Source organism: Ischnura elegans, chromosome 12, assembly GCF_921293095.1.
Source record: "Ischnura elegans chromosome 12, ioIscEleg1.1, whole genome shotgun sequence".
In the NCBI taxonomy this organism is placed as follows: Eukaryota; Metazoa; Arthropoda; class Insecta; order Odonata; family Coenagrionidae; genus Ischnura; species Ischnura elegans.
Genome location: NC_060257.1, coordinates 33,281,550 through 33,298,045, shown reverse-complemented (window position 1 = coordinate 33,298,045; position 16,496 = coordinate 33,281,550). Strand labels below are relative to the sequence as shown.

Here is a 16,496-nt window from a genome sequence, read left to right as displayed (position 1 = left end):
AGTGTGGTTATTGAATGATTACTCAAACATCGGCAGAGATATGGGACTTCATTCTACACGTGTCATGGAAACTTACGCCTATTGTTCTTTTCACCAGCTTTCTCAGGAGCATAAAATGGATGATTCAGCTTTTTTACAAAATACATAATATGTACTTTTCTTGTGATAGTTGTGGATATTCTGACGCTCCCAGATCATTTGTCAGCCTCGTCACGGAGATGGAAAAAGTCTCTTGTTTGCTCTAGTAGTTACCCTGTTACAGTATGGTAACTATGACACATCTACAGTGAAACCTCGATATAAAGACACCCCACGGTGCACTAATAAACACTCGCTATAGCGAATTGTCGCTTTACCGGAGGTGGAGCAAATAATAGCCAATATACCTGTTGCGAACAGATATACAGAAACAGGAGTGGTGTGGCGACAGATAAACATCTATCCGATAAACGTAAGCATAAATCCAGACGAAAGGCGATGTTTTTTTGCATCACTAAATTTCCTTACTCAAATAACGACTAACTATTCAAACAATTTATAAGCGCCGCACTGAATAAAAATCATGCAAAGCATTGTTTCGTCATCATTACATTTATCGAACGACAGTTTACCACAAATTTGAGACTGAGCACTCCATTAACTTCATTTCTAACAGTTCGCTAGCAATTACAGAGGTTAAGGAGACTTCATAAAAGTCTTCCGGCGGTAAAACCCTCGCTATTGCGAGAGCCAACACCGAAAGGGTCTCGTAAAAACGAATTCTTCAACACGCTTATTATAGGGCCAATTGACGGTGCATCGGCTATCTCTCGTAATAGCGGGGGTGTCGCTATAGCCCGTACTCGCTTTAACGAGGTTCCACTGTAGTTTGTTCAAAACAAAATAAGCCACATATTATTTTGCTGGCCATTTTCAAAATCATTCAAGAGCATCAAAATTATCATAAACATAAAGAAGCTGATGGGCTATGAGAGTGGTAAAAAGATCACATACATCACATAATCGCAAATAGATTGCCCCTAACATATTACGTTGACTGGGATTAGACACCTGCTGTCATGGGTTCGAGTCACTACTGAGCCCCTCTTGAGTCTCAGCGTAGGTATACTTAACCTCCTAATACATAGTTTCAGTTCCTGAGAAACCAGAAGGCAAGCTAGCAGACCAATGTGGTGGCCAGGAATTTCGTTCCGGAGGTCCAAAACCAAGGTGGAAAATTTTTGAAAAAACAGGTTACTAAGTAGAGGATTTAAACTAATTTCAACACCTTTCATAATCGAAAAAACTTCATTTGTCATGGAATCTTTTGTGAATTCATGATTTTACCATACATATTTTATTTTCTTTTATGAAGGAAGGAAATTGTGTTTTTATATTTCCGGGGGGTCCGGACCCTCTGCACCTCCCCCCTTGCAATGCCACACTGAAGTAGACCTCTCTCCATCACAGGAATACATGATCAACTAGAATTGTTTAGGAAATGAGAAAAAGAAATTCATTTGTTGCTATTACAGAGTGTGTCTTTGGCATTTTTATGGCTTTCAATGGGTGTTTATTATTTGAGTTTGCAATATCACTATTCCATAGTGGCCAATGAAATCCATATCTGACCTCAATAAACAATTTTGATTTTCTTCCTTGACTATCCTTTGAATGGATTCAGTTCTTCAATAATACTGTATTTGCAACTTTCATTATCTTATAGCAGTCACATTTTTCATTTCATTATTTCTTGCTTCAGCCATCAATTGCTCAAGTATGTCATTTTTGTTGTGAAATCTAACTTTCCCAATTCACTCTTGATTTCTTTGGCTTTTTGGGTTTATTTTTAATTTAACAAATGCCCAGTAAAATTTTAGAAAAGATTTGATGCCATAGTAAGCACTCGTGTTGGATGATGGGCATCTGACAAGAATCTCTTGTGTGATCTCTTTCTCAAGTGGGAATAATCATTCCCTTTGTGCTCTTAATATGCATATCATTATGTTTTGTCCCTTTTTCGGTAGCAGTACCAAGTCTTGCCTCTAATGTGTACTAAGCCTTCCATGGAGCATTGTCCATTATGGTGTGGAAATGTGGACATTGAGGAAAGAGGTTGAGAAAAAAGTTATTGAGGTAGGTATTCGCTATTTGTGGGTATGGAGGAGAATGTATAAAGTGGAATGGATAGTAAGAAAAAGAAATTAAAAGATGCTGGTCATGGCATGTGAGGAGAAGAAACATTTAGGGGAGATTTGAAGGATGTTTACATAAATTATTTCTTAAGATGCCAGAATTCATGAAATTGAGATTTTAAGCAGTGGCAGATCCAGGATTTCTTTCTGGGGGGGGGGGCATAAGCAAGGCCGTATCCAGGATTTCTTCTGGGGGGGGGAAGGCATAAGAATACCTCGTAATACAAAATGAGCGCAATGATAATGGGACTGTATTAAAAATGTTGCATATTTTTTAAGGATCTGGGGGGGGGGCACATAACCCTGTTGCCCCCCCCCCTTGATCCACCTATGATTTTAAGCGTATCCTACCTTAGAAATTCACCACATTAGATGAATATATATTTTCAACTGAAAAATTCGTTGAAAAAATTTTAGTTGAAATTCAATTTTCAAATGAAAAACTACACATGCATTTCAATTGAATATTTTTCAATTGGTGTTCGATTGAAATTTGGAAATTTTTCTATTAAAATTTTTATTCAACTGAAAAAGAGCCAAAATTGAAAAAAAAAATCAGAGAAAAATTGGAAAAAATTTAATCGTAGAAGTAAAAATTTGACATTGAATTTTTTTCTATTGAAAAAGTGCCAAATTTTAATTGAACACTTAAGTTGAATATTTCCATTAGGGGAAATTGATAGTTTGAATGTAGCGAGTAAATGGAGGAATGGTGTAAACTAAATGAGGGAAGAATGTAAAGTGAGGAAAGAGGTGGAAGTATGTTGAGTCTAAAGGATAGAATGAAAGGGAATAGGTTTTATTGTAAATATCAGAAGCAAATTGAATGCAGAAGGGAGGAAAGACTGGAGTTACTTGTAAAATGCTTCCTGTAAGTATACTTTCATCATCATCATAAGACAACAATCCTAAGATTGGTTTAACACAGCTCTCCATACATCTCTACTACACAGTAGACTGTTCATAGCAACATATTTCATCACTTTTATATCCTTTATAAACTTTCCTATACAACTCATTCCAGGACATCCCATGCCCTCATTTGAAAAGGCCAGATTGGTGCCCATGCGATGCCACTCTACGTGACGTCACAAGGACCTAGTTTCTGTACGAGTAGATAGGAGTTTTACATTGTCTGAGATTACCAATGCATGCATGAGGCACAGAGCTCAGGGAAACATCTCTTAATAATCACCTATTAAAATTGCCTAAGGTCGGAAAATTTCCTTCATTTGATAAGGTTGGAAGGGAGAGGTTTGAAGGGATGATAGGGTTGAGACATGGGACGAGGATATACTATATAATTTGGGATGCAATCAGCAAGGCTGAGTGGGAAAATTCATGAAAAATTAAGAACCTGCAAATTCATTATAGGTAAAATATATTATAGTTTACCGTTATAGAATAGACAAATCTTTATAAGTGATGTGAAATTTCCATTACATTTCCGGGATTAGGAACAAATCTGGTAATGTCATGACAGGAACACAGCTGGGAATTAAGGCTAGGGAGGGTTTTAGAAGCAACTTATGCAGGGGAGTATTGAATACGGAAGGTTTGGCAGCCTTCCCCCAGAAAATTTTTAAGATAAATGGTTCAAAATTGTGAGTTTTACGGCTTTCTGAGGGATATTTTATTAATCCTTACTCTATTCTGTGATTAATATTTATCCAATTATGTAAAATGGATTGCATTTTAAAATTTCTCTGAGTTCTGGGGGGGGGGGAGGAGGTTTTATCCTCCAAAACCCTCCTCGCTGCCCCACTGTGTCATGATACGAGGAGGAGGATGAAAGGTGCTGATGATAGTGGTCAATGGTGAACATTTTTCTGCCACTATAGTCTACTATAGCTATAGATGCCCTGAAGTTTCAAATCAGTTCACAATTGTAGCCTTGGCAGACATTCCTCTGACTTCATAGATTCCATACAATATAGATGGAGCATTGGTGAGAGCAGGGCCTTGGTCAATCCCTTTGACAAAGAAATGAACACTTCCATTGTCCCTTTTCATAACGCCTACGGTATCACCAACCTGATGACAAAGAAAATCAATAAAAATTCAATATTACCCAACCTGAAGAATAGGTGCATACTTCTTGAAGTTATACCCATATTTATCTCAATAGGTTCACCAAAGATTTATTTTCAGTCATAGCCTCTCTTCCTTTGCTTATCACTGCTGACCTAGACAGGCTTACTTGCAGACAATGTAAATGGAGTGATTAAAATTTTGGTATTTAATTTGATACAATTTAAAAAAATTGCAATATTGGAAAACTTAGAACTCTGCCACAATAACTATTGCCATAAACTCCCCACAAGTTTATGAATTTTGGGCAGAAACCCTCTTAAATTCTAAGGTTACGTATGTCACAAATTCACAAAAGCCTCAATTATCTGTCGTTCAATTGACCATCCATGTGAGGAATGTCCAGAAAGTAAAAATATCCAATTTTTCTATTGAAAACAAAAGAAATTTATTTATTTTTAATTACATGATATTGAAGGTATGCATATGATTTATTTTTCCATGTAGTCGGCTGCCATTCAATGCTAATTTTAAGCCATGGTGCAAGTGTTTTGATACCCTCCTCATAGAACTCTTCTAGCATTTGTCCTTCATTCACTTATTACATCTCCAGATTCACCTTGTCATCAGTTGAAATTTTTTCCTACCCACGTGAGCTTTCGGGAAGGTGAAAAGATGAACATCTGAAGGTGCCAAGCCAGGGTAGTGAGTAGGGTGGTTTAATATGTCCCAACCAAACCAATGCAAAAATTCCTTCTGCAACAATGAACGTTACAACTGCAAGCACTTTCGGGGGGATTTCTTACCAACATACTTCACAGAAGCGGCCACTAAGACGTGAGTTTTGATACTAATGAAGGTCACCAGGTCACCGGTGCCCACTGTTGTGTTCCCGTTGCGGGTACGTATGGGGGGGTGGAGGGGGCACGCAACCCCCCTTGCAGGCTACCCGATTTGCCGAACATTGCAGAAAATTATTTGTAGCTTTTGTATATGATAAGATAGAATTGTTTTGTATTTGCATATAATCAGTTTAAAAAAAAAACTCCCTTAAATTTTGCATGTAACTTGATTATTTCTCATTACGATAAAAGTATGGGCAGCTCAAAATATCTTTTGCACGTCCCTCCCCTCGAGTTTTTTCTGTATCCCTTACTGTTGTGTTCAGAGACTATCCCAAACACTACTCAGAGTGCCATCTATTGGAAAAAAATCCAGCAGCACAAGAACCCAACGGTACTCTTCCTTTCTGGACATGCCTCGTAGAATATCCATCAATCGCTTAGTGAATCATTCCCCCCAAACTCTCCCCTGTACTCCCTTTGCCTTACCCTTTTCCTTTTCCATTCCTCCTATCCTCCTTTGCCAATGGGGCAGAAACAAAAAATGAGTAAAGTATGATACTGATAACAAATGAAAAGAAAACTATGTACTTATCCATCAATTTATTCTCACGGTGCAACTATAGTTTAGATGCAGCAGCATCATCATCCGGTATTAAGGTTACAAGCATAAAATATGTCCTTATTTATCATGAAAAAGATGTATTTCTTCCTCTCCCACTGAATACGTATTTTAAGCTTGTAACCTTAGTACCCGCTAATGATGCCGCTGCATCGAAACTAGTTGTACTGCGAGAATAAATTGGTGGATAAGTACATACCCTATTGGAAATATTAAATTCCATTCAATTGTAAAGAGACAAATTTCAATTGAATATATGGAAATTCAATTGAATTACCATATATTCAATTGAAATTTGTCACATTAATATAATATTACTTTTCTTTTCACTTGTTATAATGAACTTCCACAAAGTTGAGCCGGAGACTGTAGAGATTATGATACTGATGCCAAAATAAAAATTGCTAAGAATACTATCATGGTTATATTCAAGGAAATACCTGTGGAATTGACAGTGGCATATCTTTATGGAGTCACTTGCAAGTGCAATGTGCAAAGTGTGAAAATTTCAGAGAGGGAAAAATCATCTGCTTAGACCAGGATTCATAACCAAGATATCCCGAATTTGCGTGAAGTGTTCTACCACTTGAACTACCAAGGCTCGGATGTACGCATGTTATAAAGGCTGCTTGCCACTGGCTAATATGTGGTTATTTTCTTGCGTAATGTCCATGGTGAATACCCAAGCATTCTAATTTCTGGCTTTTACCTCAGGAGTATGGCAGTATGCCCACAAACATGCTGCCATTTGGCATTGTATGTCTGGCAGTAGATGCCACCTTGTTCTCTAGAGCTATCTAAGTGCCAAAACACAATGTCTTAGTAGTTCAAGTGGTTAAAAAATTTGCAAAAATTCAGGAGATCTGGGTTCAACTCTTGGTTGAAGAAAATGATTTTTCCCCTGTAGAATTAATTTTCACACTTTGAATTTATCACCAATATCTTTCTTGTGCAAGTGTGCACACAGCAGACAGCACTTGCATGAGCTCTCTTTTAATTTTCAAGGAGATATCCTAAACCCATTTCCCATGATAGGGGCTTCGTTCATGTGGAGGTCCACCCCTGGAATCATTTAGGAAATTGCATTCCCGGAAATAGATTTTGACACTATTCCGGCTCTGAAAAACTAGATAAATGTTAACGAAAATTTCAATTTCGTGGGAATAATACCAAGAAAAGTGAGCATTTTACAGCTTATAAAATTTAAATGTGTTTTAGGGTTCTATTTTATATTTGATGATTTTTTTCCTTAAAACAGCGCTGAAATCTAAAATAAACTTTTCGAATAACCCTTTCAAAGAAAGCCCTCGGATTTCTTTTATCTTCATTTGTTTTTATATAATATTTTTACCCTCAGTATGTTGTAAATAAAGCAGCTAATAACAACGTAGAAACATATAATTGCAAGTAACACTTTGGTTCAATTGGGTTACCGATATAAGGCCCGGCGCAGAATCCCCGGCGACAAAACGATCGCCGACATAAGGCCCGACGACAAAATCCCCTGCCCGGCGAAAAAAACCCTGAAGCCCGGCGACAAAACCCCCTGAGGACATAAGGCCGGGCGACAAAATCCCCTCAGGACATAAGGCCCGGCGACAAAATCCCCTCGACAAAATCGGCAACAAAATCGCCACGGGGATTTAGTCTCGGGCGTTTTGTCGCCGCAGGAATTTTTTCTCGTGTGTTTTATCACCGCAGGGATTTTGTTTATGGCGTTTTGTTGCCGCGAGGATTCTGTCCCGGGCGTTTTGTCGCCACGGGGATTTTGTTGCCATGGGGATTCTGTCTCGGGCGTTTTGTCGCCACGGGGATTTAATCTCGGGCCTTTTTGTCGCCATGGGGATTTTGTCTCGGGCGTTTTGTCACCGCGGGGATTTTGTCTCGGGCGTATTGTCGCCGCGGGGATTTTGTCTGGGGCGTTTTGTCGCCGCGGGGATTCTGTCTCGGGCGTTTTGTCACTGAGGGGATTTTGTCTTGGGCGTTTTGTCGCCGCGGGGATTTTGTCTCGGGCGTTTTGTCGCCGCGGGGATTTTGTCTCGGGCGTTTTGTCACCGCGGGGATTGTGTTTCGGGCGTTTTGTCGCCGCGGGGATTCTGTCTCGGGCGTTTTGTCACCGCGGGGATTGTGTCTCGGGCGTTTTGTCGCCACGGGGATTTTGTTGCCATGGGGATTCTGTCTCGGGCGTTTTGTCGCCACGGGGATTTTGTTGCCATGGGGATTCTGTCTCGGGCGTTTTGTCGCCACGGGGATTTAATCTCGGGCCTTTTTGTCGCCATGGGGATTTTGTCTCGGGCGTTTTGTCACCGCGGGGATTTTGTCTCGGGCGTATTGTCGCCGCGGGGATTTTGTCTGGGGCGTTTTGTCGCCGCGGGGATTCTGTCTCGGGCGTTTTGTCACTGAGGGGATTTTGTCTTGGGCGTTTTGTCGCCGCGGGGATTTTGTCTCGGGCGTTTTGTCGCCGCGGGGATTTTGTCTCGGGCGTTTTGTCACCGCGGGGATTGTGTTTCGGGCGTTTTGTCGCCGCGGGGATTCTGTCTCGGGCGTTTTGTCACCGCGGGGATTGTGTCTCGGGCGTTTTGTCGCCACGGGGATTTTGTTGCCATGGGGATTCTGTCTCGGGCGTTTTGTCGCCACGGGGATTTTGTTGCCATGGGGATTCTGTCTCGGGCGTTTTGTCGCCACGGGGATTTAATCTCGGGCCTTTTTGTCGCCATGGGGATTTTGTCTCGGGCGTTTTGTCACCGCGGGGATTTTGTCTCGGGCGTATTGTCGCCGCGGGGATTTTGTCTGGGGCGTTTTGTCGCCGCGGGGATTCTGTCTCGGGCGTTTTGTCACTGAGGGGATTTTGTCTTGGGCGTTTTGTCGCCGCGGGGATTTTGTCTCGGGCGTTTTGTCGCCGCGGGGATTTTGTCTCGGGCGTTTTGTCACCGCGGGGATTGTGTTTCGGGCGTTTTGTCGCCGCGGGGATTCTGTCTCGGGCGTTTTGTCACCGCGGGGATTGTGTCTCGGGCGTTTTGTCGCCGCGGGGATTCTGTTACGGGCGTTTTGTCGCCACGGGGATTTTGTCTCCGGGCGTTTTATCACCGCAGGGATTTTGTCTCGGGCGTTTTGTCACCGCGGGGATTGTGTCTCGGGCGTTTTGTCGCCGCGGGGATTCTGTTTCGGGCGTTTTGTCGCCGCGGGGATTTTGTCTCGGGCGTTTTTTCACCGCGGGGATTGTGTCTCGGGCGTTTTGTCGCCGCGGGGATTCTGTTTCGGGCGTTTTGTCGCCGCGGGGATTCTGTCTCGGGCGTTTTGTCACCGCGGGGATTGTGTCTCGGGCGTTTTGTCGCCGCGGGGATTCTGTTACGGGCGTTTTGTCACCACGGGGATTTTGTCTCCGGGCGTTTTATCACCGCAGGGATTTTGTCTCGGGCGTTTTGTCACCGCGGGGATTGTGTCTCGGGCGTTTTGTCACTGAGGGGATTTTGTCTTGGGCGTTTTGTCGCCGCGGGGATTTTGTCTCGGGCGTTTTGTCGCCGCGGGGATTTTGTCTCGGGCGTTTTGTCACCGCGGGGATTGTGTTTCGGGCGTTTTGTCGCCGCGGGGATTCTGTCTCGGGCGTTTTGTCACCGCGGGGATTGTGTCTCGGGCGTTTTGTCGCCGCGGGGATTCTGTTACGGGCGTTTTGTCGCCACGGGGATTTTGTCTCCGGGCGTTTTATCACCGCAGGGATTTTGTCTCGGGCGTTTTGTCACCGCGGGGATTGTGTCTCGGGCGTTTTGTCGCCGCGGGGATTCTGTTTCGGGCGTTTTGTCGCCGCGGGGATTTTGTCTCGGGCGTTTTTTCACCGCGGGGATTGTGTCTCGGGCGTTTTGTCGCCGCGGGGATTCTGTTTCGGGCGTTTTGTCGCCGCGGGGATTCTGTCTCGGGCGTTTTGTCACCGCGGGGATTGTGTCTCGGGCGTTTTGTCGCCGCGGGGATTCTGTTACGGGCGTTTTGTCACCACGGGGATTTTGTCTCCGGGCGTTTTATCACCGCAGGGATTTTGTCTCGGGCGTTTTGTCACCGCGGGGATTGTGTCTCGGGCGTTTTGTCGCCGCGGGGATTCTGTTTCGGGCGTTTTGTCGCCACGGGGATTTTGTCTCCGGGCGTTTTGTCACCGCAGGGATTTTGTCTCGGGCGTTTTGTCGCCACGGGGATTCTTTTTCGGGCGTTTTTTCGCCACGGGGATTTTGTCTCGGGCCTTTTTTTCGCCGCGGGGATTGTCTCGGGCATTTTGTCACTGAGGGGATTTTGTCTCCGGGCGTTTTGTCGCCTCGGGGATTCTGTCTCGGGCGTTTTGTCGCCACGGGGATTTTGTCTCGGGCGTTTTTTCACCGCGGGGATTTTGTATCGGGCGTTTTGTCACCGCGGGGATTCTGTTTCGGGCGTTTTGTCGCCACGGGGATTTTGTCTCGGGCCTTTTTGTCGCCGCGGGGATTCTGTTTCGGGCGTTTTGTCACCGCGGGGATTTTGTCTCCGAGCGTTTTGATACCACGAGGATTTTGTCTCGTGCGTTTTGTCACTGCGGGGATTTTGTCTCGGTAGTTTACTCGCCGCGGGGATTTTGTTCCAGGTATTTTATCTCGGGTCTTTTGTCGCTGTGGATTTTAGGAGCGGGCCTTTTGACTGCGACCGGGTTCAATTAATATAAGTCTTTTTTTACACCTTTCACATACGCTTCATGATAGATGGGGGCCCCCTAAGCTAGGGACCAGCCGACTGGGTCAGACCTACCTTGCGTGTGTATTTTACATTCTAATTAAACAATTGAAGCAAAACTCAGTAGTTGTTCAATTATTTTTTTGGGCTTTCCCCATCAGGAGAACAGATAATTGAAGCTCTGCTGTTCCTGTACGCTTTGAATTACCTTATATGAATCAAAAGGTTAAGGAATTATAAGTACATACCTCTATCTCAAAGGAGTTTACCCCATAATTTTTGCTCACGACTTTTCCAGCACTGTGAATGTCCCTCCGGTGATACATCCAAGTAGAAGTACTATTGAATGGGAAAAAATTTGATTCAATTTAATGCTAGATAGAATGTTATAGTACCCAATTTCTTCTTAAGTTGGGTTTAACTTATGGCAGAAATTAAGTTGATGGATAATGTTTCAGGAGCTATTAATTATCCTTAGTTATAATTAGACTCCTGAAAGTAACTTGTAATATTCATAAATTTCGTAAAATTTACTTCAGATATTACTTATGGCAGAGGGCCACGGCCATTTCCGTAAAAACAAATGATAATATAAATTTCACGAAATTTATTGATTAATTTATAGTTTTTTTTGCGTGGGAATCGACAAAAAATTTCCACTGTAGGCAACCACCATAGAAAAGTAGTCTCATTCTTAAGGCCTCAAGGTTACACGATACATTAACACGAGTGAGTTGATGAGTGAATGCATAAACGATATTGGTGGACTGGAACGGAACGTGTACGAATGCATAAACCAAATAAGAACAAGGTTCTATTTTCTGTTCTTGCGTTCGCACAAGTTGGATGTTTACACGGTGCATTTTCGTGTTCATTCACGCATTTATACATTTAGACTTTAACTCAAGCGTTATTATAAGTTAATTTATCGGGTAACCAGGTGTTTACCATCTACAAAGAAGTAAATGTATTTGATTTTTTACCTCTCAAGCATTGACCCAGGTATTGCCACGTCATCTGGTGAGTGGGCCATTACACCAATTCCTGGACTGTGACTTACATCAGAATATTTCTTATCAAGTCTCACTTCGAACATTTCGTTATCCTTCAGAGGTCTGTGCGTGAAGGCTGCAGCGTTGTCGAGTTTTTGTAGGCTGTAAAGAAGCAGAATATATAGCTTCATTGAATCACAGAGGACTTTCACAATGAAATCGCACTGGCACTGGCCAGGAAAATCGTAAAAATATTAATAAACGAAATTGAAGGATTATTCTATAATGAGAATTAGATCCGAAAATGAAAAAAATCTAAAAATTGGAATACCACACACTTCTTTTCATGCTTTACGAATGAAAGTCCCACCAAATTCTCTTTCCTCCGAGTATTAACTACATATTGAATAAAAATATGTTATTCTTAAATGATTACCTCCTTCTATCGCATGCAAAGAAATTTTTAGTTCATTAGGGTAGATGCAAAGAAAAGTTTTGACCTGGATTTCTGTAGTAGATTGGGTAGTTTCCTTCGTCAAAGAAAACGAAGGGCATTGATTGCGATTCGTTACCCACCATTAGTGTATTCATAATATACAAATTATTTGGTTTTAGAAATACCGGTTTCGACGAATGGCTAGGGTCAATTTTATCCTCATTTGAAAAAAGCCAGATTGGCGCGCATGCGACGCCACTCCACGTGACGTCACAGGGACCTAGACGCTATACGAGTAGATAGGAGTTTAACATAATCTGAAATTAACAATGCATGCATGAGGCACAGAGCTCAGGGAAACATCTCTTAATAAACACTTATTAAAATTGCCTATGGTCGGAAAGTTTCCTTCGTTTGAGAGGGTATTAATAATCCTTATTTAAGCCAAGCGCCACCTGATAGCAGCATACTCTGCTACCTGCTAGCAGCCTGCATCGTAGCGTCACTCATAGCCTCGCACCAAGGTGGCCTCACACGGAGGCAGCTGAAGCAGGAATGACGTCACACGGGCTTCTCCCAGCATTCATACTTGGCCGTCGCGTTTTCGCGCGCTTGAAAATTTCTCTTTTCATTTAATCGTGAAAAATAGATATCGTCATTTAAAAATCTAAAAGCGTGAAGTACTTACTGCAGGAGTAATCTTTCGATTTAGGCTATAAAAAAATAGGAGACCACCCTATTGAAAGAATTTAGTTCGAAAAAGGAGGTTTTGAATTTTGTTTTCAACTGCACGATACTATTTTTCCGAAAGACAGTGCATAGTGCTCAAAGCATTTACCATTCTTCTGGAACTCTCTTCATCCCTAAAACTTTGAAAGTATTACTTTACAATTTTTCTTTCTTTTACTTTTCATGATCGCTACCACGTTGAGAGATTAATTCATTTGAAAAATATTGGCTTTAGTTTTCCATTGATGTTCTTTTGATCAAATCAGATATATTCTTGTATGGGTAATCACATGTAAATTTTACTTTTGGATGTTAACATGCCTATTGAGGCGACTTGCGAGGTAGTACAGGTATGTAGACGTAAATTATAACTTCAATATACTTGAAGAATTATCACTTGATCGCTAAATTTTGAGAAAAAAATTGGGCGTGCAAAGTTTTTGACAAGAATTTAACATCCCCAAAATTTCGCTTACAGCTTATGCGTTAAAAAAAATTAAATTGCCAAATTTCTCAAGCCGAATGAGTTTACCGTATGACCACATATCACTTTCTAACACGCGAGTTTTGACGACAATATTAGTGAATACATCCACAACGGTATGTGCGTTAAAAATTTAAAATTCCCGACGTTTAGAGCTAGAGGATTCTACTCAAGAGGCACATACCATTTTCTAACACTTAGTTTTAACGACAATATCAATGAGTCCGCAGTACCCGACTCCAAAAATGCCTCCTTTTACCACTTCATTACTCACTTAATCCTCTGCAGTGACCGTCCACCGTTGAATATCACGACATTTGAAGCGTGGCGATGATAAAAACGCAGTTTATCTTCCTGACTCGCTTTCAGAATAGGATTACTTCCTTGAACATCTGTGGACAATATCGGAAACGTTAGAGTCGGAATAAGTACGAAAGGGGAGCATCCCGGCAGCCCAGTCTCCACTGACACTAGACTTCTAAATCGCGAAATTCTAAATATAAAATGAGTTAGGTATCCATAAGTGTTCGACAATAAAATACTGAATGTTTCTGGAGGAATATGCAATACTTCAGGAGATGTTAGGAGAGATATTTGTAGATATTTTGTGTCCATAAACATGGGGTCGCAACTCCTTAGTTACTGAGTTATGGGAACGCACTTATTTTGGATCCATTTTTCAGTTACCATGAAAACAGTTTTCTTTAGTTTTTCTTGGTCATCCAGCATTTTCGACATTTCATGTAATACTCTGGATTTTAAGGACATTAAATAATTAAGGTTGGATGAAAATGTGAGATAATAATTGTCTGAAACAATTAACCTCAAAACGGGTGAGATTGAGCGATAGTATTGTAGATCGTTTAATTAAGTTCTAAGGTTAGGCTTAAAATATGTTTGCATTTCCATATCTCAGTAACTAAGGAGTTACGACCCCATGTTTAGGAACAAAAATGATAAAAATTGTCACCAAAACCACCTCATGAAGTATTATAGATTCCTCCTTAAACACCCTGTATATTAAGTTTGACCAATGTTTATTAACATCAACATCTAATTTCACGAGAGTCACTTAGTGAATAAGGTGAAGGAGAAGGTTTCATAAAGGTACGAATAAAACTATAACTCTCCTTTTCACAAACCTAAGCATGTAGCCTTCAAGTTACCTTTCACGATGATCTCCACTTGTATTTCGTGTTTCCCACCGCATTCCACGGCGCTCTGCGTGGCCTCCATCTTAAGATCCGCCGTAGTGTTGATCGTGTCTATCCTCCGTGCAGAAAATATTGTCATCCATTGGCCGTCAGATTCATTCAGCTTTCGATCGTACGTGACTTTAAGGACATTTTGGCTCCTGACGGCCTTAGGACAATCTCCTTCAGATACAGCTCCCGATGATAGCACCAGTAGCAATTGCAATCCAATGAGTGCCAATAGGATAAACCGGTTCACCATCTTCCGGTGCTTATTGACGGTGGGAAACCAACAGAACTAATATCGCTTTCGAAATGAAGAAAAATCAAAATCCCTTACATCACAGAAAGAAATTGATGTTATATTACAAATTAGCACAAACAAGACCTAGTGCACAAAGTTTGATAGACACGAAGGCAATGGGAATTTCCTATTACTACTATCATTCATATTGTGAACGGTAGATCAATTTAAACATCTAGCTTTAAAAATCACTTAAAGTAATAAGGACGACATAAAAATTAACGAAAAATATTACCAACAGAAAGAATATACTGTAGCCTTAATGGGTAGTTTATAAGCAACACACTCCCCAGAAAGACAAAAATGAGATTATTTAATGCGGTATATACACTTATAATATATATATACTTATAATATATATAATATACACTTAATGGATCTATACTAGATACGTACGTAGATATTTATGGACTCTCACAGTGCTGTCCAAGAAAAAAAATTATGCCGTTTTAAAGCTGTGTATGTATGAGCAAATTCAGGAAGATATCACTAGGAAAACAAGAAAGGATAAAGAACTAATAAAACTATTTAAGGAACCAGGCAATGTAGGAGTAATTATAGGTAATTGGGAAATGGGAAATTTGTGCAGAAGAAACGTACGTGATCAGCAAGGTATGGAAAGGAAAACCGAAAATGAAAAACGACCGCAGGGAAGACCGAGAATGCGTGGCATTGGAGAAATGAAGAAAGATAAAGAAACACTTGGTGTGGATGTGGAAACGACAGTGCTATTGGTTTTACTCCTATGAGTCAACTGCGAGGAGATTTCTCGTTTAACTGGCAGTGAAAAAATTCCATTGCGTCGTCACTCTACGAAGCACTTTAAGATTTTATTGCTTTGATGAACTTGGGTGACCCTATCAGTTCAGTTTATTATTTCGGCTTCGCGATAAATTTATGTAACTAATCAGAGTTGTTTTAATGATGATAGTCCGCATGTAAATTTCAGTTTTTTGATGATTTCATCTGTTGATGATGCGTGCGAAACACGTTTATTTTCTCAAAGTTAGCAGTTTTTTTTTAGCAAATATACCGTTAAAACACAATTTTTTACGTCTGTAACTTTGAAAATTGGGCTCGCGAGTACGGAAAGATTTCCGACCCCTGATCTTAAAAGAATTTTTGTATATTTTTTATAAATTATTACAAAAACGTAATTACTAAACCTTTTTGAACTGACCCTCCATTTGAGGATTTAAATGCTTTAATTACATTTTTATTTATAACATTTACCCTATATTTTTTTCCAAAAATAAAATACAGATGCATACATCCGTTGAATCCGCGATACATTATTCTTTTAAATTCATAAATGCTTTGCGCCTTGCACCAGCAACCCTCATTACGCTTCCCCGTAATCGTGTCTTGCCCCTACTGCTACCGTTTCCCTCAATGTCGCACTCAAATTCATGTAGACTGATATTTCGGGATCATTATTCACTAAATCAACGGAAATCAGAGATGAAAAATAATAATTCATACGACCTAGCTTCAAAATCTTCTTTCCAAACCGAACTCTCAGGTTTATATGATGTTATATTGAAAATATGGGTCTTAATTGTTTATATAATACAAATGCCCAGGAAATGAAGCACTTTGGCTTACATTTTTTTCATTCGACATCGATTTACTTGAAATTTTGACAATAAGTAGGGAATAGACCAAGGATCAACATCTATATCATGCCGACGAGCGCTTTTACCCTGGGGGTGGTTTCCCTCCATCTCGGGGGTGGAAATTTTTTATTATATTTTGACCATAGAAATCGATAAAAGGCTACTTTCTAAGGAAAAAGTTTTTGCTTCAAAATTTTCGTAACATTAATATTTTTAGAGTTAATCGCGATTGAAGTTAGCAGTTTTTCGACAGCAAAATCAACAATTTTTATCGCAAATAATTTTAAATACATGAATTTTATTTTTTTTAAGTGTAAGGTACAAGTTTGTAGGTAATATAAAAACATAGAAAATTCTTTTTTATAATTTCTCTGCAATCAATACGGA

General features: G+C 40.7%; 1 protein-coding gene across 1 annotated transcript; it reads right to left on the bottom strand.

The window, feature by feature from the left end:
- Positions 1-3,851: 3,851 nt before the first annotated feature.
- On the bottom strand, positions 3,852-15,251 carry LOC124169139 (neuralized-like protein 4). The gene is made up of 7 exons (XM_046547643.1): positions 15,094-15,251; positions 14,890-14,982; positions 14,163-14,496; positions 13,271-13,388; positions 11,339-11,509; positions 10,604-10,694; positions 3,852-4,208 (listed from the first exon to the last, which is right to left on the bottom strand). The coding sequence occupies exons 3-7, from the start codon at positions 14,449-14,451 to the stop codon at positions 4,050-4,052; spliced, it is 828 nt and encodes a 275-aa protein (XP_046403599.1). The 5' UTR covers positions 14,452-14,496; positions 14,890-14,982; positions 15,094-15,251; the 3' UTR covers positions 3,852-4,049.
- Positions 15,252-16,496: the final 1,245 nt, after the last annotated feature.

Coding starts and splice junctions, on each gene's coding strand:
- LOC124169139 (XM_046547643.1), bottom strand. CDS start 14,451: ATGGTGAACCGGTTTATCCTATTGGCACTCATTGGATTGCAATTGCTA. Junction 11,510..13,270: donor CGGTCACTGCAGAGGATTAA/GTGAGTAATGAA, acceptor GCTTCTTTACAG/CCTACAAAAACTCGACAACG. Junction 10,695..11,338: donor CCTGGGTCAATGCTTGAGAG/GTAAAAAATCAA, acceptor CCCATTCAATAG/TACTTCTACTTGGATGTATC.